Here is a 24,594-nt window from a genome sequence, read left to right on the forward strand (position 1 = left end):
TTAGCCACGCCCCCCAGTTTCACGTGTGTGACTTCTTGTGTTTGTTTACAATCTTCATCTTCGTCGGATAATAATGCCTATTGTTTCCTCCAGCTACGTAATTTCATTTAAATTTTGACTGAGCTTAGCCAAAATATCATAGTAATTAAATTATAAAAAATATGAACACCATGTACATAACAATGGAACCTCAATTATTAAAGTTCTCTGAACAAGAATATTTTTTCAGGGTTTCTATGCGACGCATGATAACATGATGATACTTTAAAGCTCCGATTTAATTGACCTTTGGATACATAATTATCACATATTCCTGACTTAAATAATGCTACAATGAAGCCGGTGAATGCCTTAGCGCACATCAGGACACATTTCATAGCCCTCGTCGGCATCGCCTTATTCTTAGCTGGTTTTATGAGTGTCGAACAAAGCTTTGATCGTGTTCCTTATAATGTCTCCTCTTCAATTCTGAGGTTCAATTTACCATGTCTCTTTTGTCCAACTTATGAACGTAATCTGTATCTTGCTTTAGGTCACCAGTGGCACTGAAGCAGCGACGGATAGTTTTGATGGTTGTTGACGCTCTCAGGGACGATTTCCTTGATTTGAAGGAAGACTGGAAATTTGTTAGTAATGAGCTGGTTGAACAGCGTGCTTGCCGTTTGGCCGTCAAAGTTGATTCTCCAACAGTCACACTTCCACGGTTAAAAGTAATTATCTTAAAAGCTCGTATTAAATACGGGTTACAAATTAAATTGTATATATTATTTTATTATTTAGGCACTAGTCACTGGCCGAGCGTCCAGCTTTATTGACGTCATTCTCAATCTTGGCAGTCCTGAGCTGCAAGAGGATAATTTAGTTTCCTCTTTGGTTAATGCAGGAAGACATGTAGTATTTTATGGTGACGACACTTGGCTCCGAATTCTACCACATTCCTTCCACAGGAGCAGAGGCACCCATTCTTTCTTTGTAAATGATTTTAAAGAGGTGAGATTTTTTAAATTAAATATTTGAATTAACTAATTATTGAGCTATTTGGTAGGTTGATGATAATGTGACCAGAGAATTGCCTTCTGAACTGGCTGTCAAAGACTGGTCCTTAATGATTCTGCATTATCTTGGCTTAGATCACATCGGACACGTTGAAGGCCCTCGCAGTCCTTTGGTAGGACCCAAGTTGCGAGAAATGGATGATGTTGTTCGTCAAATCAGAGAAAGTGCCCCAGACGCCCTGCTTGTTCTCACAGGTGACCATGGGATGGCCGATGCTGGAGGTCACGGTGGATCTTCCGGTCCAGAGCGTAGTGTTGCCCTGGTGCTACTTGGAACGCCCTGTCTCTCTATTTCCACCAAACAAACAGTTTGGGCGCAGGTGGATTTAGCACCTACACTTGCAACTCTTCTTGGAGTGCAGAGTCCTTCTCAGTCCATAGGATCTCTTGTGCCTCCTCTGCTGTCTGCGCTTGAACAAGAAGAAATCTTGGCCGCCCTTAAAAACAACACTCGGCATCTTGTAGAGTTAAATCCAGGACACGAACAAGGTTAGTTGAATATTCAGTGCAAATAAACATTATATTTTTACGCATTATAAACTTTATTATTTATTAATAATTGACCTATTTATTATAAAATATTTAATAAATTGAAGAGGAAAATTTTATTTGCAATAGTTTTTTTTTTAATAAATCAAAATGTAATCATGGTTGATTTTATGTTTGTTTGCAGAAATCATGTATCTTGATGCTGTCAGTGCTCATAATAAGTGGATCATTGGTCAAGGGTCTTTCCGAAAAGTGGCTGAAGGTTACAATGATGTAGCGTTGCTCATGAGAAACGCCCTTGGTTCTAACCATGCTCCTTTTGACCTGTACGCAATGGCCATTGGAGCAGTTACAACTCTTATGGTACAAAAATTTATTTTAAAAAGTACAAATCAAGTAAAAATTGTTAAACGATTTCAATATGATTGTAGAGTACTTCTTGGATCATATTGGCTTCGATAGTCAACAAATATGAGTCTTCTAGTTTTTGGCTGATTATGGTTGGTGCTTCTGGAATCCTCGGCATTCACAGTGTGGCATGCGGCTTCACATTTGGCCATAGCCTTGTATGCAGTTCCTCGCTGATCTCTCATCCTCTTCATATTCTTCTAGGACTCGAATTAGCTACCATCACCCTCGAAGTTGTCGGGATGGCCAAAAAACTTCGTTCCCGAGATTTTCCGCTCAGGGTTTTCTCCATAGAGTGGTTGCTTCTTGCGATTGCAGTTGGACACACCTTCAGCCTCGGCTCAAGCTTCTGCATCGAAGAAGAGCACCTCACCTGGTTCGTCCTATGGCCTGTTGTCCTTTTAGTAGCCACAGTCGTTCGACGGCATCGTTGGCCCTTTATGTTGCTACTCATGGCCGCCCACGTTGCTCTGTGTCATTTCAACAGCACAGGCGACAAATGGGCGTCCACCCCAGACCTGGAAGACTGGCTGGTCGGCAAACCGATGGTCACCAGTGTGCTTCTGGCTTTGAGTCTGGCCGGCTTGCCGTTTTTGATGAGCGGTGGACGCGCTGTTGCCTACCTGCTGGTCACGCTTATCTACCTACAAAAGGCGGCCAGTTCAGATTCGGTTCTGGCACCTATTAATCGACAATTCTCATCTGATCGGTAAAATCCTCAGAAATTCTATCTTGGAAATTTCAAAAGAAAATTTAATTTCCGTAAATTCTAGTGACTCTTTATAAATTAAAAAAAAAAATATTGTTAAGGGCTATCTCAAATTTTATTTTCTAAATTTGTTCCAGGGGTGTTATGGAGGCTCGACTTTTTTACTTAATTTCCACTGCCTGGCTGTTTTTTCGTTTGAGAGGACGCTCCAAACGAGCCGCCTTCAGAGACTGGTGGTTGCTTGCCGCGGCTTTGCTGCAGCGGCCACATGATGTGGCCACTTTGACCTACGCAACCGTGGCTGCCCGACTAGTGATACCTTGTTTCTCCAACCACGTGATCGCTGCTTTGGCCGCAACAACCCTCGGCTGGACAACGTTCTACCACCAAGGTAATTCGAACCAACTGACAACTGTAGCCGTGGCTGCTGGTTACACTGGCCTCACTGATTACTGGCCACTGGCCGTCGGAGTGCAACTTATAATCCGAACTTATGCCGGACCTGTGTTGGCCGCCCTAGAACTGGCCGTTCGCGTTGACGGCCATCGCAAGGCTCTTCTAGCTTGGAGCGGCCAGCGCCTTTTGGCCGCCTGTTTCTACCTTTTGGTGGCCGCTTGGTTGCGAGAACATCTTTTTGTGTGGTCTGTTTTTGCACCAAAGCTACTTTACGAAGCGGTTCACTCTACTCTGTACATAATCTTACTGCCAGTGCTTTGGGGAACTAGAAAATGAATTATCTTGTCAAAAGAAAGAAATACTAGATTTGTATTTCTCGAACTTAAAAATGAAATAATTGACACATTTTTAAAAACCTGAAATTCTCTTGATTCCATTTTACAGTCTACGCGGTTCTCAATCTATGATTTTTATAAAAAAATTCTTATGATACAGATAAATAGTCAAAACTAGCCCAAATTAAAAATAGGAAAAAAATAAAAAAATTGGATGGTCAGATTTGCATTTGCTTCTGCATTGATAATTGTATACTGCTGTAACCATTGGGATTGGCGTTCTCGCAATTGGCATTTTAATAGGCCATCCCAAGTCTTGAACTTTCTAGCAATTCACATTATCCTAATGTTTTGTTTTAATGGCACATGCTGCACATTATTATACCTGCGCGACACGTTTAGATAAAGATACAATCAAACTAATAGGCCAGGGAAAAGCTTGTTAGAACCGAGTGCTGCATTTTATTCATTCTAGTCCGGCCAAGTGGATTTATTTCTAAAGACAATTTTGAGAACTGAGGAACGCCACTTAAATTCAACATAAAATACATTTACAAACATGTGACTGACGTGACCTGTGACCTCGTCAGTCACTGAAATATGGCGTATTGTGCCATATCACTAGTTACATTGCTTTGCCAGTAAAAAATGTGGAAGAATTTTTTGAAGTCTTCATGTGATTAACTTGTGTGATATTAATTTATACAATTTAATAATTAATACCCAATTGCACCTTACTTCCATTTAAAATTAGTTCTTCATTAAACGCACAGTAAATCGTGTTGTCTCCGTCACATACTGCACAACTTATATTTAAACAATATAAAGAACTAAAATATTGCTATAAATAAGTTGGACTTTGCTGATCGAGGCCGGTGCAAAATAAATAAAAAAAAATGACACCTCACTTTTGAATGACGTATTGAAATGTTTATTTTATCACCCAACTGTGAATAATTTATATGTGTTGAGACTCCCACCACGTTTAAAAGATTCTTGCGTGGTTTAATTCTCGTATTCTTTTATGAGCGCTGCTCATCAATATTTAGTTGAAGATCCCAAGGGACAAGAATTTTTTTTTTTAGATGAACTTCCGATTGTATGAAATGTTTCTTTCCTTTGACTGACTTACATATGATATGTTATTAACAAAATTCCCAGGTGGAAAATAAGACGTGTCATAACTTCTTCCAATTTTAGCTTTGTGTGAAGTGAAGTCATGTGTCTCCTCTTGGCACCCGCGGAATCACGCGCCGTGAAAAAAAAATAAGGGCTCGCTCCAGCCTGCCAGTGATCACTGGCAGGCAAAGAGTTACCAACGATGGACGTGGCCCCCGGTGCCTTCCTCAGGGTGATACCCTGGCAGCTGCTGCTGCTCGCCCTCTATGTCGTCTTTGTGCGATACAACCCGAACGAAAGCATTCCCCAATACTGGCCCAGTGAGTTGTATAATTATTGTTTTATTCTTTGTTTTTCCTTCATCGACAAGCTTCAGGGAAATCGTTTTAGTAAATAATTAACCAGCTGCGATCGAGCGCGCCTTTGATCTGCAATTCCGAGGCCGCGCAAGGCTCGTTCAAAATGCAATGATCGCAGAAAGTGTCTCCTCAACAGTGAATATAGGCCAATTCGATTCTTACTTATTGAAAGGAAATCTTAAAATTTCAATATTCTGGGGATGAATGTTATTGAATTGAAAATTCTCCCATTTTCAATAATACAATCATTTTTATTTATATTTAAAAAAAATTGTAACAAGAAATAAATTCACAGAATCACGCAATTAATCGATCCCGTTAAGATCAAAGAAAGCCCATCATTTTGTTATTGCCGTTTTCATCCAACAAGGCCGCGTGCTTTTGGGGCGGGCGGGACAAAGTGAGGCTCAGTCGGCCAGACAATGTCGCTCGGAAAGCAAGGGTTGGTCATCATCAGCGTCCAACTTGCAGTGTTCACCCTTTTCTTTGGTCATGTATACTACGATCCGCGCCCGCAGCCAGTTGCTGCCCTTTTTCCGCGTGAGTAATTTATTATCATACGCTGCATAGAAAGTATGCCAGGTCTTTTTTGGTATTACGAGTAAAATCACAACCGGAACGGCAACAGGCTCAACTCTGTGAGCAAATGAGTGTGCAAATTGTAATCACTTGACCGCACCGCGCGATTATGTGCGCGACCTTGGTTGGCCAGTAGCGTTTTTGCAAAGTCTGCCTTCTTTAAAGAATTTGAGCACCATGTAAAAAGCAATGACCGTTTATAAATGGAATGGAATAATAGGCGATGTGCACAAAAATATTTAAAAAGGCTCTGAAATATGCAACGTCAGCTCAAATTTTACTTCAAGTATATTTAAACAGCAAAAAATTCCTCTCCGTGAAAAGCATCTGTATTTTTATTTCAGTGCTGTCATGTAAAATAAATTAAGCTCAATTTTAATTCATAAATTTTTTTAATTGATTGAAAATAAAAATTTATATTGTATAAAACATTAATTTTTAATTAAGATTATCTAAAAAAATCTGATTTTGCTAATTTTGCAATATTGAAAAACTAAAAATAACAGCAATTTTGCCCTGGCAAAATTTCTCTTAATTTAATTATGCAAATTTCTTTAAAAAAAACAATGGCAGCGCTATATTATAAGGCTGCTGGTGGCGACTAAAACCCAGAGAGCAAAAATGTTCCACTTCTACTTGTCACATAGGGTGCAAAATTTATTAAATTTTCGTTCCTTGCCACATTTAAAACCGTATTTTAAATAATTCAATGAAATAATTTATAATATTATTGTTTATTTGTCCACAAATATATAATTTTTCTGGGATATTAAACTTTATTACATTTCCATAAATCATAAAGATGCAAAAGCAAGGACCATGTAATATTGAGGACTTTCTTCATAAATTTGGCACCGATGGATCTAATTGCTTAATTTTTTCAAACAAATTTAATTAATTTTGAATTGCATTGAAATTTGCTTGAATGTTTTGAAACATTTGGATTCTCGAATTAATGAGGAAAAAAATGACTGAACCCAAATTGCCATCTATATAAATCACAAAGTTATAGAGCAAATTTCGCCCCGGGTCTGTTCCGCTCTCCATCAAAAATCGTAGTAAAAAAGTGGAAATTGGTGCCGGCGGTGCGGCCGCAGCAGGAGGTGGGGAGGCCGGAGGCGGCTGGCTGGCGAACGCCGAAGAGTCGTGGTGCCCGCCGCAGTTGTACGTCGCAGTTGGTGCGAGATGCCAGAGCGTTGCGGGTGCTGCACTTCGTCGCCGGTGGGGCCGGGGGCGGCAGTCGCTCGGAGGCGGAAGGTGTCGCGACTCGGAGACGCCCGGGGGCGGCAGCTGCAGCGGATGCGCGACGGCCTCGTGGTCGCGCTGCTGCAGGCGGCGTTGCTGACGCTGACCATGCTGGCGACGCAGTACGAGCCGCACGCCGACGCCAGCGACTCGCGCAACAGCTACTTGCCCGTCATGGGTGGCTTCGATCAGCGCAACCTTCGCATCAGCAAGCACTACATCAGTACGCAAATATGACACCCTTTCTATTTTTACAACCCTTGGCAATGAAGGAAATAAAGGACACAAGAAAATACATATTTTTCTTCCGAAAATTAAGAATAATAAAACGATGGGAAGAAAAATGGCTTGCCAAATTAAAGATAATTTAACCAGTGTAATTTGTAACTGTCTCGACCTTTTTCGCAACACCGAAGGATGGAGTAAATCTTTAAAGAATCGAGAAAAATATAAATGCTTTAAGGTTTTTCTTGCTAAATTATTTATTGAATAGCGCGGTGAGGAGTAATACAGACAAACCATATAATTATGGAGGAAATATATACTTTTGAAGGAAACAAATTATTTTATGAGAAAAAAAACATGGCTTTTCTAAGAACTTATCATATATTATAATATTATCTTGCTTTCGTTTCAAAAACCTTTCAACTTCACACCTTTCAAGGCATTGGGTTTTTAAAGTTTTCGCACCTTATTGTTTGATGAGTTTCAAATAACGAAACTGTTTTATTTATCTTTTACAAACAATTAGAAATTCTCCACACAAATAAGAACGCAATCCTCTTTTTTTGCAATTGGCCATCCTTGAAAAAAAATCATATCTTGACGTGTTAATAATTTATGCTTACTATTTTTCGAGTGCGAGCGATCCAAGCATGTCTATAATTTAGGTATTGTTGCCTTGCCATTAATAAGTCCATAAAAATTTTACACAAAGATGCGTTAAAAAAGTATCATAAAAATAGACAGAAAAATAACAAATTTTTATTCCGGCCAGGTTAGGATTTTGGATCGCCATCAAAATTCATTGATATCTGCGTTTTTATTTACTTAATCGTTTTACAATTTAACACACACAAAAATGGGAGTTAAATATCACGGATATAAATCTTAATTCCAAATTAGTTTTACTGGTGGTATTTTGATTTTGGCAAAGTTTGTTATATTTATTAATTTTTACCCATTTTTATCATTCCGGTTGTTAACATAATCAGCTAATATTTACATCGCAGACGATTGGAAAGACGACGGCTGGGAAGAGTCAAAGATATTCGAAATTAAGGTCAAAATCAAACGCGATAAGCGCTTGGAAATTTATCTCGCAAAGGCGGTATTATTTTTGTCGCTCAAAACAAGCCAATAAAAATAGCTCTTCTTTCATAACTCTTTTTCTTCACAATTTGATCAAAATGATAAAGTGTTTGCTTGCAAATAGTTATTAACAGCAACTCTGCTGTAAAATTTTGTGCCCCGTCGTCAGTTTACTCAATGATAATGGCACTGCATTGAATTTAAAAATAAAACCACATCTGGACTTTGCACGGATATGCCATTTTTATACTTGTACTCAAAATGACCAGATTCATCGCGCTCAGCCAATTTATTTTCTTATCAGATGGAATTAATGTCCTGACTCCTGACAATCAATTGGCTGTCGCCTCGGGTGCCGAGTGCCGATAATTTTGCTCCACGTGATGATTGCGCAGACATTGAATATAATATACATGTATAAATAGCATCAGACAGGTTGGTGTGGGATTTTAACGAGCGAGAATGCGAGTGTTTCCCTCGTTTTATAAATAAACTGACCGCAACACCTGCAATAAAAATTCAGCGCCTCCTGTTGCGAGATTGGAGCAAATAATTACCTGACTTCAGGTTGAAACGATCCGGCTTGACTGGTTTATTTTCAGGCTTCGAATGGGCAGGTCAAAGAACAACTCTCGCCACACAAAAAATACACCCGTCACGTGCGCTCCTAAATTTTTTCGCACTCTTCATTTAAAGAGCTGTTTGCTGTAGTCGCAATACTTAATAAATTTTCCAACCTGGCGCTTTTCCACCTCGGCAGGTTTTCTCTTTGGCGCTGCAGCACCAGCAGATCGCTTTGGAGTGCCTGACGACCTTGCCGCAGAATCTATTTTTAGCCTGCACGGCGCCCGCTCAGGGCCGCCCAGATTAAAAAATTTAATGTTTCTCGCCGCTTAAATCCTCGCTTTAAATTCAGCATCTTTCCATTTTTGCACTTCGTGACGCGGATATTTTTGCGCTTCGACGAAATTTAGTCCGGCTTAAAATAAAATTTCCAATTCAAATGCCGATCGTGACTTTCATACAGGTGGGCGCATTCGCAGGAAAGACTTATTGAAATGCGTGCCGCGTGGTTTCTCTGAACGGCATCACTTTTTGAGAGCATTTATTTTTAGACTGTGTGTATATTTATTGGCTGCGTTGAGCATTATCTGAAAACAAAGTTGTGGCATGCCATTCAATTACACTGAACCTTTCGCAAAGGTTGTTTCAGCCGCTAACTTTCTCCCTGTTTGCAGCTTTCAAATCACCGTTGGAATGAAAAAATTCGGTCGACTGAAAGAAGATCATATTATAGAAGCCAAAATTAACTCTGTGCTATTTATAATAATTATGTATCAAATTAATTATTGAGAGATAAAATATTTTAATTTTATTCTCGCCGTTTCTTTCCAAAGAGTATGTTTATAAGAGAATTAAATTGTGCTTTTGTCGCTCTTGTTCTTTCTAAACACCGGCGTTTCCTAAACAACTTTTTATGTTTCGGTAACGCTTCGCTTGTGAACCTATACGAGACGCTCTTCCATGAGCGTCAATGTCCTCTGAAGACACTAAGTCATCTTGTTCTTTAATGGGCAACGATTCCTTTGTTTATAAAATTTTCTCTAAACATACAAAACGAATGGCAATATTATAATTAAATTATTATACTAAGTCAACCACGTGTTTCAAACACACTTTATTTTCTATGAAGAGCTGCTCATAAAAACTCAGCATAACAGCGATAAGCGGCGCGGACAGGAAGTCGGCGTCAAAATTCTTCCACTCTCGGCGACTTTTTCCAGAGAGTGCACGCAAAAGATAAAACGCACGCGAACAAACACAAAATAAAAACGACTGCATTTCCGACGCCAGCAGAGCGACAAAAATAAAATATAGTTGTCTTTATTTTTATTCCTAAAATCTTAAAATAGCAGTAATTTTGAACAAAACTTATGATTCAAAATTACTATATAAAAGCAAATTTTTTATCTTCAAGAATTGGAACAATAGAACTATTGAACATTTTTGTCAACTTTTTTAAAAAAAAAAAATACTGTTGAAGGGACCGCAAAAGAAATTATTGAGAATATTTTGCAGTTTTTAGATTCTTTAAGATACCAGATACCAAGATAATTATGGGTATTTCATCATGAAATGTCATGTAATTAAAAATCCTAAAATTGGCCTCAAGAATAATTCAATAAACTTTAAGTGAAGCTCACAGATGATTTTATATTTTTAATTAAAAAGTAATAGAAAATCCACCTTTCCATCCTTAATTTTAATATCATAACCACGTTTGCTGAAAATAATCAAATTTTATAATTTATAAATATAATCAATTCTAAAGCAGAGGTTTTAACTCTGCATAAAATTAAGTTTACTTAGTTCCGATTATAATTTTTATTTTTGCGAAAAAAATTGTTTACTTATTAATGAATTTAAAGTTCCATGAATTTTTCAAAGCAATTTTATTATTTTATATTTTGCCAGTATTCATGTCCTGCTGACGTATTCTCACAGTTCCGCTCTACTTTCAATTTGATTTTCAGTAGAACAATATATAATATTATACTGCGTTTCAGCAAGTTCAGATCGTCCCCTAATCAAAAATAAATGGAGTGGCCCGCATGGCGACTGAGACATGAGTTGGACGCGGTGGAGGCGGCTGTCCGCGAGCAGCGGCTCCGTCTTGACCGCCTCGAAGCAAAATCGCTCAACTCTCCCTTTACAGTGTTTCAGGACGTGCATGTCATGGTGTTCGTTGGCGTTGGCTTCCTGATGACCTTTTTGCGCAAGTATGGCTACAGCGCTGTTGGCTTCAACTTTCTTGTGTCCGCTCTTAGTCTGCAATGGGCCATCCTGGCGCGCGGATTCTTCGAAATGGACAACGGACGCATCAATGTCGGCATCACCAGGTAAAAAGTCAACGATTTTTTCCATAAATTAGACAAATGTTCCAGAACAGAAATTGACAAGAAGACAAAGAATGCAAATTTCTTTACTAACATCAATTAAAAACTAAATGGATTAATTCAAACAAATTTAAATCCCTATTTATTAGACTTATTAATTTTAAAATTCACATTTTTGAATGTATATATGAAAGGGATCATGCTTACCATAAGTCCCGAACGACTATTTATAAAATTCAAATTCATGAAGGGGGATGCGTTGCGGAACCTCAAGTTTAAAAATCCAAATTCTTAAAGGGGGGATGCTTTTATTGCCGAAATGTAAATTTAAAAATTCAAATTTCTGAAGGGGCCGGGGATGCTTTGCCGAACCTTAAATTTAAAAATTCAAATTTCCCTTACGTTTAAAAATTGATATTTCTTATATTTTTTTCAGTATGTTGGGCGCTGACTTTGCGACTGTGGCGGTCATCATTTCACTTGGAGCCGTCATCGGCAAAACTACGCCGCTGCAGCTTATTGTGATGGCGCTTATAGAAATCGCACTTTTTGCGACCAATGAATGGTTCGGCATTAATGTGCTAAAGGCGAGAACTTAAAATTTGTATATGGATATTTATTAATAAATTTCAACCAACAGGCGGTGGATGCTGGAGGGTCCATGTATGTGCACGTGTTTGGAGCTTATTTTGGACTGGCAGTCAGTTTGGCGCTTCGAAGGAAAGACAATCCCGATTTCAGCAACGAGTCTGCCGAATACCACTCAGACCTCTTTGCCATGATCGGTACGTCAATCTCGTCAGTTTTTTTATTTAAAATAAAAGCATTCAAAGTATATGCAATGCACTCTTTTTTTATTTTATAAAACTTCAGAATTTTTTTCTTAATCTTAAATTCAACAAATGACCAATTAAAAGAAAAAATAAATAAAGAAACTGAAAATGCAATTTTTTTTCTAAAATAATATTTTTTCAATTAAATATTTTTTGGCATCCTTTTAAAATGTTTACAAAAAAAATAAATGATTTAAATCCAGGTACGCTTTTCCTGTGGGTCTTCTGGCCATCTTTCAACGCGGCGCTGGTCACTGGTGACAACCAGTACCGGGCAGTTATCAACACTTACTTTTCTCTAGCAGCGTGTTGCGTTACAGCGTTTGCCGTTTCGTCTCTCGTTGCCAAAGATAACAAATTTAATATGGCACGTACTTTGCGGTTTTTTGTGTGTAAAAGTTGTGAATTTATCTCGTTTACCTACAGGTGCACATACAAAACTCAACACTGGCCGGCGGTGTTGCTGTAGGCACGGCGGCCGACATGATGCTTTACCCATATGGAGCATTGGCCGTTGGAATCGCCGCAGGCACTCTATCTGTGCTAGGATATACCTATATTCAGGTAGTTTAGTAGAAATTAATTAGAAAGAAGAGCTTTTCATAATCTCTTATATTTAGCCTGCGCTTTTGAGAACAATCAAACTGCATGACACATGTGGAGTGCACAATTTGCACGGAATGCCAGGGGTTCTTGCGGGGCTCATAGGCGCCCTCATGGCAGCGCTCGCCTCCGAAAAAGAGTATGGTGAAAGGTAAAAATATTTTTTTTCCTGTTTTCCAAATTCTGTATGTTTACTTTACATAGATGAAAATTCCATAAATGAATAATAAAATTAAATATAAGGAATTATTTTTTAAAGGCAATAAAAAAACTAAAACTCAATTTCAGCCTGTACCTGCAGTTCCCAGCGCGGGCGCCAATGAACAACACCAGTGCGCTAAATGACGTGAACGAAGTGCTCATGTTCCTTGAGCCAGGAGATAACCGAAGTGCCATCCGACAAGCTGGCTTTCAATTGATTGCTCTACTTGTCACTTTTATAGTCGCCATCGTCGGCGGTCTCATCACAGGTGCGTTTAACTCCCATTAAATTTCATGTTTTTTTTTAGACTTTTGTTTTGTTGGGGGTTTCATTAACAGGTAGGGCGATGGTGCTGGTCGGCCACCCACCCAACTTCTTTGACGACGAACCTTTTTGGGAATTGCCCATTAACGAAACCAATTCTGCTGTTATTCCTTTCACACCTTTCAGTGACACACCTCGTCCTTCCGGCGCTCCTTTCTTGCCCGTTTTCACTTTGGCTAAACCAGCCAAAGTTGAACCTGAAGAATTACCTAATTGATTTTTTACCTTTATCACCAGAAAAATCATTATTTTTATTTTTCAATCAAATGATTCCTAACACCTTTATGTTTAATTTATGTTTTGTTTTATTTATCTTTAATTTTTTCCCATTTTTCCCTTCCTGTGGTGCAGGTTTCCTCCTGAGCTGCGAATGGATGGGGCAGGTGCCGCGCGACCGATTCTTCGACGACGCTCACTTCTGGGAAGTGCCAACTGACGAAGAGCATTCTGCTGGCACTCCCCCAATCACGCCAGAGGCACACGCTAATCCTGTATTTTCGCGCAAGGAGTCTCAAGACTCAAAGTGCTGATCTCTCGCCCTCCCGTTTATCAACTCCCATTGTAAATTTCATCCCCAAAATTCTTGTTTGTTGAGAGTATTGAGAGGTATAATTATGCAAAAGAAGTGTGAGTTTGTTGCGCGCTTTTCTGTGAAATAATAAATCATAAACCAAAGTCATGGTTAAGAATCTCTACAAGAAGTAAAAATACATAAGTAATTTTATTTCTCGCATTCCATATAAAATATAGAATAAGCCACGTTATCTGAAAAAAATTGCACTTATGCAACTGGTTGTGCACAGATGTGTTGCAGGCTTGCCTAGCTCACAAACTCGCAGGCGTTCATTCGCCCCGACAGCCCTTAATTATTGATTATTTTCTGAATTGAAACAAGTTTTATAATGGCAACTAAAGCGTGAATATAGACAAAATCTTTAAAGTTTCAAAATGCGGAGTTATTAACAATGCATAAATAAAATCAGATGACGTTTAAAAAATATAACTACTGAAACTATTGCAATTCTTGAGAATTACTTTTAAAGTAAGTTAATGCGTTTATAAATATAAACATAACAAGCAGTCGCGTTGATGAATCAAATGTGTGCCATCGCGTGATGGGATTCTTAGATAAATGTTACGCAAGCCACAAAAAATAATAACCGAGATTTGTGATCCAAATAAAACGACAGTTATTCTGTTACCTTGTAGGGCGCCGAGTAAAATGGTTTGATATTATTTTTAATTCTCAACTAGCATCGGCGAAGTGCGGACCCAAAATGACATGGGGGCTTTTGTCCTCAGGAACTACAACTCCAACACCCTACGGCAGAATTTCGAATAGAGGTCAAGGCTTTTCTTATTCTTCTCCAGGGTGAGTTTTGTTTATTTAGTGATTTTTTATTTAATAGCTTCTGATAAATTAATTTTATATAAAAATTTTTAGTGGAAATAATTAATAAGAAATACCGATGTTTTCTTCCACTAAATAAAGCTATAAAATTTCTTGTTCTTTAATTGCAAATCAAGTAAAAGTTCCAATAAAATTTAATTTTAGATGGGCATCAGGGCCTCCAAGTGGTTGGAAAGGGAAAAAAGGGGCCAGCAATGCCGCGGTCAGCGCCCTGGCCCTTTTAGCTTTTCTGTTTTTCCTAAACATGCTACAGGTCTGCAATTCATTTTACATTACATTTAATTATTAATTAATTTATTTTAAATTTTTTAGCAAAACCTTGCGACTGGTCAGCAGCAGACGGTACTTTTCAGCGTCAACAACTCGAGCGGCCGTTAGTCACTGTTGCTCAATTCAAAGCCAAGCAAGACATCGAGGGACGCGCAAAAGTAACAGTGACGTCGACGAAAAATGCGAAATTAAACATTCGAAAAACTCGCAACCTCAACGCATATGGTGAGGATTCCGTAGAGAGACGGCTCGATCCTGCTATTGCTAATAAGCTGCTAAACTTGATGAGGTATAATTAATATCATCACAACCTTTAATTAATAATAAACACTCGGCGAATGTTCCTTTTTGTTAGTTTGCCACTCGAATACTTTAAAGGCAATGAACCTCAACAAAATGAACTAAGAAAAAACCTGTTAGAAACAATGATCAACTGCCGAGGAGAGATTGCTTGCGCCTTGACCGGAGACTCAAAAGGCGATGATCAAGCGAATCGAATTCATAGTCACGTCCTATTGTAAATCAAAAAAAAAAATCTTAATCTTAACGCGTAATTAACTTTAAATTACTGTCTCAGGAAATATCTGAAACAAAGCATCAAACTATGGAATCAACGTTTTAGAGGATATGGAATGCGACGAAGTGGTCAAGTCTGTTGAGGACGAGTGCATCACTTTGGCTGACACCTTGTCGACACTAAACCTGCCAAGTGAAGAAAACGATCTATTTTCTGAAGTCGGAGAGCTTAAAATGGAAATTAATTTGACTTTTCTAGAAGCCGCGGGAATATAATATATTAATTTTTAAGTACTTTTGAGATGCTGACCTTAGAAATGACTGCAAAGGTTTGAGAATTTACAAATAAATGGGAGAATAAGTGCCCCTGCGTGTCATTCATTCACACCCGATGATTTACGTAATTGCTTTAAGTTCTCTCATGTAGAGGTTAGAGTTCATAGCTGTCCAGGCTGAATAAAATTACAAAAGATGTTATGGGAATAGTTTAGCACAGTTCTTGAAAAACATCTATGCAAAAATAAAAAACAATTTTACTCATATGTGCAAAAAAAAATAAGCAAGAAAATAATTGGGTTTAAACCTGATAAGTACGTTCGCAAACCGAGCGAGGTCGAGCATCAGCGTGACAAAAACTAACGCGCTCGACTGTTAGGGAGCACCGTTTGCTCCGTTTTAATTGAGCGAATTTGGCATCGGAAGCAAAAGTAAGGAAGCATTTAGTTCCAAGGAAGCTGATAAAGCAGACGTGCCGATGGAAACGTTGCTATCCCCGTCAGTAGAGGCGTTCGAACCCCTGGCTCATCTAGCTCTGGGGCTGCAAGAAGCACAAGAGCGAGCGGGGACATACACAATCAGCTCTCCAGGGTATTTATCCAAATATTTGCATCAAATCATAGCAAGCTTTTTTGTTTTCAAATGATTTGGAATTAAGAAACTTGCTTTTAGATAATAATGAAGATAAATAAAAAAAATGTAATTCAAATTTTCCAACGTTTGTGCGTAGGTGGGCTGCCTACCAAGGAATCGTGACAAAAGCGACTAGCCACGCTGCAATTAGCGCTCTTACACTGCTGGCATTTTTGTTTTTTCTTAACCTTCTTCAGGTAAGAAAAGGGGTAACCTTAAATTTTTAAAGACATAAAAGTTTCAAATTATTTAATTTTTAATCCCTGATTATGATTGTTTGGTTAATTTTAGCAACAATTGAGTTCTGGTCAGCAACAAACGTTGCTTTTCATGGTTAACAACACAGCACCCGTAAATCGAGAGGGACGAAAGCTACGGGCGAGAAGATTACTAAATTTTGGAGGAACATTGCAACGAGAAATGCAAAAGCGCGATTTGCGTGTTTATCGAAAACACGCAAGAAATCAACATCAAAATGAACTTGGGGTAACGTACATTAATTTAATATATCTCGTGCATTTCAGTGCGAGGAAAATAAATAAATAATTAATTGATGACAAAATATAATTTTATAATCTAAATTGGAAGGCAATTAATTTTAATATCAAGGGCAACAATGCGCGAGCGCGGCCCACATGAGAAAATTACAACAAATCTTTAGAATTTGACTAAGTTACTCCGTTTATATCTTATGGTTAGTTTAGCATGAATATTTTAAAATCAAATTTTCTAAATATAATGAAATAATTTTTTAATTTGACAAAAAATTTTCTAGAAGGTAAATTTTTCATATTATTATTTTTAGGGCACAAATGACCTGCCAGCAAAATACACATTGCTTGACCCGCCGCACCCTTTGGCAGCACCCCCGACGGTGGAGAGCACCAATCCACCAGTAATGATGGAGGGTTTGCAATCGGGAAGCACTCTGCAGTTAATGGCATGGCTCAAAGGAAAAATGTCGGCAAACGAGCTCAGGGTTGACCTGGTAGACACCTTAACTAACTGTCGCGCCGTGGTTGCTTGCACACTGTACCAGTCAGCAAGAGACAAAGACAGCGAAAAAAGAGTCAGGTGTGGCGCTTAATAATAACTCACGTCCTAATAATTACCGAAACATAAAATATTAACAGGAAACTCTTGATAGAGGCTGGGGAATACGCGGAGCCGGGGCACCTGGACGAAGCATGCAACACACTGTTACTCTCCGCTGGAGACGACTGCGACACACTTGCGCAAGCCTTCTCCACGCTTTTGAATTGAGTAATGACCTTTTAGAGTAAATGTTTGCCTAGCCAATGAATTAAAGTAGACTGCTTTGAATTTCCTATGTTAACAAGCTGTTTTTTTACTCAAGTAATCAGCAATAAACAAATTAATTGAGCTGCTAAACTCACAGTAATTTTATTCCACTAAACTGGAGTATTTACAAAAAATGTGTCCTTGTATAATAAAGATTTAAAAGTACTTAGTTCTTGTTAATGCACCACCTCCAAACGTGGGGTCCATCATGCGACTCCAGTCGGTCTGGCCAACAACGAACCCGATGGCGCGCATCTTTTCTTGCTCCTTCCTCTCAACGATGTCTGCCCAGCGCACCTATTAAGTTTAAAACAGGAAGATGGTAAGAAAGACAAAACGATAACTGCCAACATACTCTTTTCTTTCCTGGCTCCAAAGGAGCGTCACTCAACTCCTCCAAGCCCAACCAGTCATCCATTGAAAGAGACTCTTTGGCCACTCTTTTCTTGATGCCGTCCAATTTGTCTGGAAATGATCATAAATTATTGACTGCCACCAAAATTACTTGAAATAGAGCAGGAAAATTTTAAATTTTGCCCAAGTTGAGAAAAATGCATTTAAATTAATTTTATAATAAACAACTATAATGCAAAAAAATAGCATATTCCAATGTGATTTTAAAATAACAGACAAATAAACTATGATGTTGTATGAACATAATAAAAGTTAAATGGTCACTCACCTAATTTGCTCTCGGGGTCCATGGTATCCCATTTACTAGAAGCGAGGGCTACAAGTTCCTACAAAAGATTGGCCGTGAAATTACGAGTGTCATGTCATGAGACATTTTGTGTTTTTGACGGAACACTGTCTGCGATAGTAAAATTTGTCTTGCATAATTTAGAAAAAAAGCTTGTATTCTCCAATGCAGCTTTTTAAACCACATTCCATTGATGGTTAGAACAGCTGCCGTGGCTTTAATTTATCTAAGTCTTTTCATCAAATAAAGAATTCACCATATAGAATAGTTGTCGCAAACTAAACCACAATCTAAAAGGTTCACTGTGAGACCTTTTTTAAGATACTTTTAAACACAAGTTATACCAAATGCACTTAAAGTGCAGGAAATTTTGTGGACTATACTTGGATCTGATCTTTTCTAACAAGTGCAACACAGGAACAGAAGATCTTTGATCAAAATTTGATATCTTAAAAAAAAAACGGTGTTTCAAAAATGTAGACGGCGCTTTCAAGCAATATAAGCGCCCTTGCCTTGAGTTAGTATGAAAATTTAAGTCAGAGTTTTGCTGGATACTAGAGAGAATAAAATTTAGCAAATCGCTATGCGCCCGCGTTCTTGAGCTAAATCCTTGGTATAAGCATAGCATTTAGCTCAAGAACGCGGACGCACAGCGAAATACGGTTAATAAGGAGTGTAAAGGAGCGCTGCAGCGCAATAGGTCACCAGAAGCTCAAGTCCAGAAGAACAAAGTGGATTATTCTGATCAAAATAGCGGAAACATAAGAAATTGTCTAGGTAGTGCTTTTATTTAAGACAGTTTAACTGCCACAATTGAACTTTCAGTTGAATAGAGATCTGAAAAAACTTGATCTAAAACAAGGTACTCACAGAGAAGTGGTTTCCAGGCTCTTCTCCGTCAGCATCTGCTTTAACTGTGCTCTCTTCATTGGCATCATTCTACAAAATAAATCATTTTTTGTATTCAGCTTGGAACGTTTCAAAATAGTAAACACAATGTCAGCCCACAGATTTTATAATAAAAATGTGAATTTTTCTCATACCTCATTGTTGGCAGTTTGTTGGAACAGACCTGAGGTGTCCAGTCTGTTATAAGAAGCAGGAGTATCTTCCCACCCAGCTATGATCTTTTGAATGTCCTCCAATGACCTGCCATGCTCATTCCGGGATGCACAAACACTTGCCTCTTCCATAACTTCAACGACAAAAGTCTTGAAACCTTTGTTTTGGGCATGTCGCCACATTTCTTCAAAATGACTCAGTTTGTCATTCACACAGTCCACAATTATAATGGGGAAGTATCCTTCATCCACCGTCTTCTTAAAAGCCTTTGCTAAACTGTTGCGGTAGGGCTCCTCCATTTCTGCTTCATACTCGTAATGCATTTCCTAATAAATATATGCGTTAATTTTCGTATAAAGAAACTTTTAAATATGCTACCTTTGCCTTGACCTTTCGACCTGTTTCCACGTCCTGGACGTTTGTTTCTACTTCAACCATAAAATAGTCGTCCAAACTAAGTATTCTTGGAGCGTTGCCTCCATTCTCCACTTCCTTATCTTTGATAAGCTTCGAAATTTGACTTTTGCCACTTCCAGGAGGGCCTCGCATGAAGATCGCAAACTTGGATGGCCGCTGTACACGTCCAGGTAGGCAAAGGAGCTCTTCGATTGGAGTTTTGTCCAATTCACTGAATGCATTTAAAATCTTCTTGTTCAATAACTGCGGATGCTCTTTTTTCTCTGCATTAGATTTTGTTGTAGGACTGTTGTTCTCCCTTGGGAATGATGGGCTCTCATTTGATGGCTTGATGCACCCTTGCGCTGGCCTTGATGAAGAGCTAAACAATCTAATAAGCATTTACCCATTAATCTAAAACAGTATCCTACCTCTGTGAGGTGCCATGCTGAAAGTCGTCATTTCTTGAATTAAATTCTTCGTCTCTATAATCTTTTTGTCGATCAGGGTAGCTCCTTCGCCGATCCCGTTCATGATAGTCGTTTCTATCTTGAAAATCTCCACCCCTGTCTCGAGGCCTTTGGATGTCTTTGTTGTAATAATCACCCCTATCAGGCCTCTCTCGGTCATCATAATTGTCATAACTGTCCCTCTCGTAATTCCTTGGTCGTTTAGGTCTCCTTCTGTCATCCTGCGCCCACACATCTCTATCTGCTAGACAAATAATTCAATTAAAAATCTTGAGCCTTAATTTTCCTTTATTTATAAATTACCTCGATCTCTTTCTGACCTCCGCCAATCCTCCTTCTCCCACTTCATATACTTTGTACGATCGTAATCAAAAGGATCCGCTGTGTATAAAAACAATGGTTATAATAAAAATTTCAAGAAATATTTTACTCTCAAATAAATTTTCATTTATATCCTTTAAAAAAAATGGGATATTGACATTAACACTTACGAGTATAAACAGTTGGTTCCGCCTCAGAAGTATGGCTGTAGTCCAATATTTTTGCTGGCTCTTTAAACACAGTTCTCTTCTTGTCACAAGCACTCTGGACTACAGGAGTAATGCCTGGAGTGACCACGTTAAGTTGCTTGTGGTCATATTCAATTACTGTTTTGGCTTTGTACTCCTCGACTTCCCACTCTGGATGGAAATTCCTTTTATCTTGATCACGGTCCTCTGGGCCTGGGCCTCGACTAAAATTATTTCTTGATAATGAACTGTCCAAATTAAATAAAACATTAACTACCTTTGATGAAACTCGTTTGGCATTCTATTAAACGTCTCCATTCTTGAGAAAGGATTATTATCAGGCCCTCGATTCCTAGATATACATAATATTATTATGGACTTAAGATGGATTAATTGGTAATTTCTTACCCAGGATCAAATTCTGTTGGAGGTTGTTGTCGCGGAGGTGGTGCAGGACTCCATGACCTCTTCTCCATTGGATTTTTATTACCTCCAAAGCCAGATCGGAAGTTGGACCCAGGAGCATTTTCAAAATTATTGCGTGCACCTTGATTTGATGCAAATGATTGATTATCCATTCTGCCATGTGAATCTTCCCAACGGCCACTATCAGAATCCTTAATCATTTCTTGGCGTTGAAATTTAGGAGGATCAAATATTCCTGGTGGAAGTTCATCATCACTGCCAAGATCAACCCAAGGATTGAAATCAGCAGGTAGAGTTCCGAACAACTCTTGCGGAGTAAGTGGTATCCTTTGTGGGGTACTTCGACTTTCAAATCTAAAATATTATTTGTTAAAACGATTAAGATTTAATAATTTTCATTAATTATATAACCTATTGTTCCCTGAATATTGGTTTTGCGTCTCATTCATGTTTTTAGGCTTGCTTGGAAATTCAGCTTTAAAGGGGCTTTTGTAGTTATTTGAATCGTCCAGCTGATTAGGGAATTCTTGGCCTTGCTTAAGAGGTGGTCTAGGGAAACCTTTATCCATAGGAGGCTTCGGAAGATCTTCAAATGCTAAATTTTGTCCAAGAGGCCCTACAAGATAAAAAAAAATTAATTAAAACTAAATTATTTGGACAGGCACTTACCTGAAGGTGATAAAAACGCCTCTTTACGTGCAGGCGCGTCAAAATGTGGGTCATTTTGCTCAAATTCAAGCCCAGGAATTGGGGGTGGCGTATCAAATGGGTTTTCCTCTTCCATATCATCATCTAATGTGACGCAAAGAGGACCAATTTTCTTTGCCGGAGACACACTAGGGTAATTTGCCATTTCTCGTAACGTATCTTGTATCGACCTTGGTTTTTGTTTATTGACGTCTGGTGCTGGCAACTTGGTATCAACAAACCCTTTAGGCGTCATACTTTTTGGTGCCTCTTCAACCTATTTAAATACATATTGCATTAATTCATGAAAATTTTCCCTCAGCAGAATCCAATTAAATATGGCATTAGTTTACCAACCTTAAGTTGCTGAGCAATAATTGGGCTTGGTAGGGCAATTGGTTTTTCCAGATTGGCCTTTGCTTCTAATTCTCGTTTTTTCTTCATAACTTCCCTTCGAGCAAGAAGCTGCTCTCTGAACAGCTCCATTTTTGACTCATATTCTTCATATTGTTGCTACGGAATTGATTAATATATTTTGCGTATCCATAATCAACAACACTTACCCTATCAGGGTGATCTACGTTTTCTTTTTTCCAGTTTTCAAACTGATCCTCCCAGTTTTTAAACTGTAAATCAAATTCAGTTTCAGCCTGGGATAACTCCTCTGCAGCAGGTTTAGCAGGACTCGTTTTCTGAGATTCCTGAGGCAACTTTGGCTGCTCTTGAGGTGGTGGTGGAGGAGGAGGTTGCTTCATCAACTCTAGTGGCAGGGGGTTCAGCTGCTGCTGGTTGGGAGTTGATTTAAATGAGTTAGGAGGTTGTATTTGCATAAGAGGGTTTAAAGGTTGGTTTTGCTGATGAGAGCTCGGAGATTGCTGGCTTGGCTGATGCGAGTTTGGAGGCTGATGTTGCTGATGAAAGTTGAGGGGTTGGTTTTGCTGGTGAGAGTTGTCACCAAAACTATTGGGGCCGCCACCGCCACCACGGCCCCTGCCCATTCCTCTGCCTCTTCCTCCGGAATTCTGCTGCTGGCCACGACCACCCCGTTGCTGGAACTGGTTGCCGCTCCACTGTTGCTGCTGATTGTTCTTGTTTTCCCAATTTCCTTGCTGTGACCATCCTCCTGAAAATAGCATTGTAGGACTCTGTAGCAGTTCATTAATTAAATCCTCACCTTGCTGGTGGTCTCCCCGATTAGACTGCTGACCTCGACCCCAGCTAGGCTGCTGGTTTTGGCCCCGATTATTTCCTCTTCCTCTTTGATTATTTGCTCCTCCAGCCCAGGAGGGTTGGTTGCCTTGGCCTCTTCCTCGACCGCCTCGTCCTCCGCCTCTTGAAAATTGAGAAACAGGATCTTCGGCACCAAATCCGAACCCCGTACCGCCACTTCCTTGACGCATCTGGGATTGCATTGCTTCATACTGCAATTTTTGCAATAAAATTAATAAATTTTCTTCTCAAACAAAAAAAAAATTACAAAAGAAGGTTCCTTCAATTTTAATGTAATCTCTAATTTTATTTATTTAAAACAATTGCAATAGCGAAATGAATTTAACGTAAGCAAATTAAGTTCCGTCAAATTTTTAAGAAAAGCTGCTTACTCAGGTGGGAAATTTTATTTGAAATTTTCAAAAGATTTTTCACTATTGTAGGAAATGTATATTTTTTCCAAGTGCATTCAACTATAAATCATAATTCTATGTTCCCAGTGTGTTTCCGATTGCAAATTTGCTATCAAAGCAAAGCATTACCTGCTCCCCATATTGTTCCTGCCACTGCGAATACTCCTGCTGCCACACCTGCCATTCATTGGCACTTCTTAAACTGTCCTTAAAAGACATCATACTCTATTAAATACTTGTTTATCACAGATATTGAAATTAAAAAATGGACTTGTTTACGGGCTTCGTGAAGACAAAAAATCAAATATTCCGTAAGGACTTAAACTCGAAATGATGTAGCAAGGTTTATTATGCACTTAATCGAGTGTTGCAATTCATAAAGAATTTAAGAAATAAACAATGCGAATTTGTGACTGTAAAATGTAAAAAAAGATTTTGATGTTCAAGGCCGATTAACTATTGAATACACATTTCCACTTATACAATCCTCTATATCCAGTTTTCAGTCTCACTCTCCTTAAAATTAAATTTTTGGGGTATATTCAATAATATGCTAAAATTTGTCATAATTTTGACGAGCTGGTACTTACTTCTTGTAAACTATTCTGCTGCAAGTTTGGGAATCCCATAGCTTGCTGCTGAGCAGCATAATTGGCAGCTGCTGATTCCCAATTCTGCATAGCGGACCTGTGAAGTGAAAATTACTCGCTAAATTTCTAGCCTCAAATTGTCAACAATGAAACAAATCGAGATCGGTCTTGGCGCTTTTCAAAACAAACACGCAATAATATGCATCCCTCTTCAGCGGTTTTTACAAAGACAGTGAGAGATGAAAATTCGTTATAATATGTCAAAATTAAAAACACTTACTGCTTTAAGATTTGGCAGGTGAATAAGAAATTATTCCCTGTCGGCTTTGCGTTCCATTCCAGCACAAAAACAAATCACAACATACGCTCAGGCTTCGGCAGTCACCATCTTTATTGACGACACGGGGTGGGGAACTGGGGCATCTGGTAGGTTCTTTTTGTAGCTGGTTAGTCGGTGACCCAGGATTGTATTGGTGCCGATGCAGCACGGCATTTTAGAAAAGCAATCACAATTGTCGCGCACTTACAGTTGTGGCCATGTGTTTCTCGCAGTCGCAGTCGCGTATTGTAGATTTCAATAAATTTCCGATTTGAATGACAATTTTAAACTTTTTGAAGATCGAAAACTAAAATTTACTGTTTTTTTTTATTTTAAATTATTTCGTTGATTATAAAAAAGCCATTATATAAAATTAAAGCAATTTAAATTGCAGTTTTTATTTGCAAAAAAAAAAACAATTAAAATTAAATTAAAGTTAAATTTTTCTAACATGCAAAATGAAACATAAATATACACATGTATTAATTTTAACCGTTTCTTTCTATTATGTTGTTTGCTGTTGATTTAGAAAAAAAAATAA

At 38.5% G+C, this 24,594-nt stretch overlaps 4 protein-coding genes across 13 annotated transcripts; 3 read left to right on the top strand and 1 right to left on the bottom strand.

The window, feature by feature from the left end:
• The first annotated feature begins 24 nt into the window (after nucleotides 1-24).
• On the top strand, nucleotides 25-4,306 carry LOC132202057 (GPI ethanolamine phosphate transferase 2). Of its 5 annotated transcripts, none has more exons than XM_059628727.1 (8): nucleotides 25-172; nucleotides 230-473; nucleotides 533-710; nucleotides 781-990; nucleotides 1,046-1,544; nucleotides 1,729-1,907; nucleotides 1,976-2,661; nucleotides 2,799-4,306. In XM_059628727.1, the coding sequence occupies exons 2-8, from the start codon at nucleotides 334-336 to the stop codon at nucleotides 3,391-3,393; spliced, it is 2,487 nt and encodes an 828-aa protein (XP_059484710.1). In that variant the 5' UTR covers nucleotides 25-172; nucleotides 230-333; the 3' UTR covers nucleotides 3,394-4,306. The 5 variants fall into 5 exon arrangements, with proteins under 5 accessions (XP_059484710.1, XP_059484711.1, XP_059484712.1 ...); XM_059628729.1 differs by having other exon boundaries at nucleotides 28-97; XM_059628731.1 differs by having other exon boundaries at nucleotides 31-97; nucleotides 323-473.
• A 365-nt stretch (nucleotides 4,307-4,671) lies between these two features.
• Nucleotides 4,672-13,565, top strand: LOC132202058 (ammonium transporter Rh type B). Of its 3 annotated transcripts, none has more exons than XM_059628734.1 (9): nucleotides 4,672-4,831; nucleotides 10,722-10,905; nucleotides 11,339-11,489; nucleotides 11,543-11,687; nucleotides 11,939-12,102; nucleotides 12,162-12,299; nucleotides 12,356-12,489; nucleotides 12,627-12,808; nucleotides 13,216-13,565. In XM_059628734.1, the coding sequence occupies exons 1-9, from the start codon at nucleotides 4,714-4,716 to the stop codon at nucleotides 13,392-13,394; spliced, it is 1,395 nt and encodes a 464-aa protein (XP_059484717.1). In that variant the 5' UTR covers nucleotides 4,672-4,713; the 3' UTR covers nucleotides 13,395-13,565. The 3 variants fall into 3 exon arrangements, with proteins under 3 accessions (XP_059484717.1, XP_059484715.1, XP_059484716.1); XM_059628732.1 differs by lacking the exon at nucleotides 4,672-4,831 and adding an exon at nucleotides 6,599-6,917; XM_059628733.1 differs by lacking the exon at nucleotides 4,672-4,831 and adding an exon at nucleotides 6,599-6,917 and having other exon boundaries at nucleotides 11,339-11,483; nucleotides 11,537-11,687.
• Nucleotides 13,566-14,121: 556 nt separating this feature from the next.
• On the top strand, nucleotides 14,122-15,443 carry LOC132202059 (uncharacterized). Of its 2 annotated transcripts, none has more exons than XM_059628737.1 (5): nucleotides 14,122-14,236; nucleotides 14,420-14,528; nucleotides 14,588-14,834; nucleotides 14,901-15,062; nucleotides 15,123-15,443. In XM_059628737.1, exons 2-5 carry the CDS (start codon nucleotides 14,420-14,422, stop codon nucleotides 15,202-15,204), a joined length of 600 nt encoding a protein of 199 aa, XP_059484720.1. In that variant the 5' UTR covers nucleotides 14,122-14,236; the 3' UTR covers nucleotides 15,205-15,443. The 2 variants fall into 2 exon arrangements, with proteins under 2 accessions (XP_059484720.1, XP_059484719.1); XM_059628736.1 differs by having other exon boundaries at nucleotides 14,128-14,236; nucleotides 14,431-14,528.
• A 1,906-nt stretch (nucleotides 15,444-17,349) lies between these two features.
• On the bottom strand, nucleotides 17,350-24,133 carry LOC132202056 (YLP motif-containing protein 1-like). 3 transcript variants are annotated; one of them, XM_059628724.1, is made up of 19 exons: nucleotides 24,015-24,133; nucleotides 23,735-23,831; nucleotides 23,274-23,351; nucleotides 22,697-22,943; nucleotides 22,086-22,645; nucleotides 21,880-22,035; nucleotides 21,505-21,799; nucleotides 21,247-21,451; nucleotides 20,818-21,189; nucleotides 20,687-20,761; nucleotides 20,392-20,633; nucleotides 20,204-20,281; nucleotides 19,862-20,141; nucleotides 19,413-19,812; nucleotides 19,016-19,360; nucleotides 18,843-18,911; nucleotides 17,955-18,012; nucleotides 17,628-17,737; nucleotides 17,350-17,569 (listed from the first exon to the last, which is right to left on the bottom strand). In XM_059628724.1, the coding sequence occupies exons 2-19, from the start codon at nucleotides 23,822-23,824 to the stop codon at nucleotides 17,429-17,431; spliced, it is 3,801 nt and encodes a 1,266-aa protein (XP_059484707.1). In that variant the 5' UTR covers nucleotides 23,825-23,831; nucleotides 24,015-24,133; the 3' UTR covers nucleotides 17,350-17,428. The 3 variants fall into 3 exon arrangements, with proteins under 3 accessions (XP_059484707.1, XP_059484706.1, XP_059484708.1); XM_059628723.1 differs by having other exon boundaries at nucleotides 19,862-20,144; XM_059628725.1 differs by lacking the exon at nucleotides 23,274-23,351 and having other exon boundaries at nucleotides 19,862-20,144.
• Nucleotides 24,134-24,594: the final 461 nt, after the last annotated feature.

Source organism: Neocloeon triangulifer, unplaced genomic scaffold (assembly GCF_031216515.1).
Source record: "Neocloeon triangulifer isolate White Clay Creek 2 clone unplaced genomic scaffold, ASM3121651v1 ptg000014l, whole genome shotgun sequence".
Classification (NCBI taxonomy): domain Eukaryota; kingdom Metazoa; phylum Arthropoda; class Insecta; order Ephemeroptera; family Baetidae; genus Neocloeon; species Neocloeon triangulifer.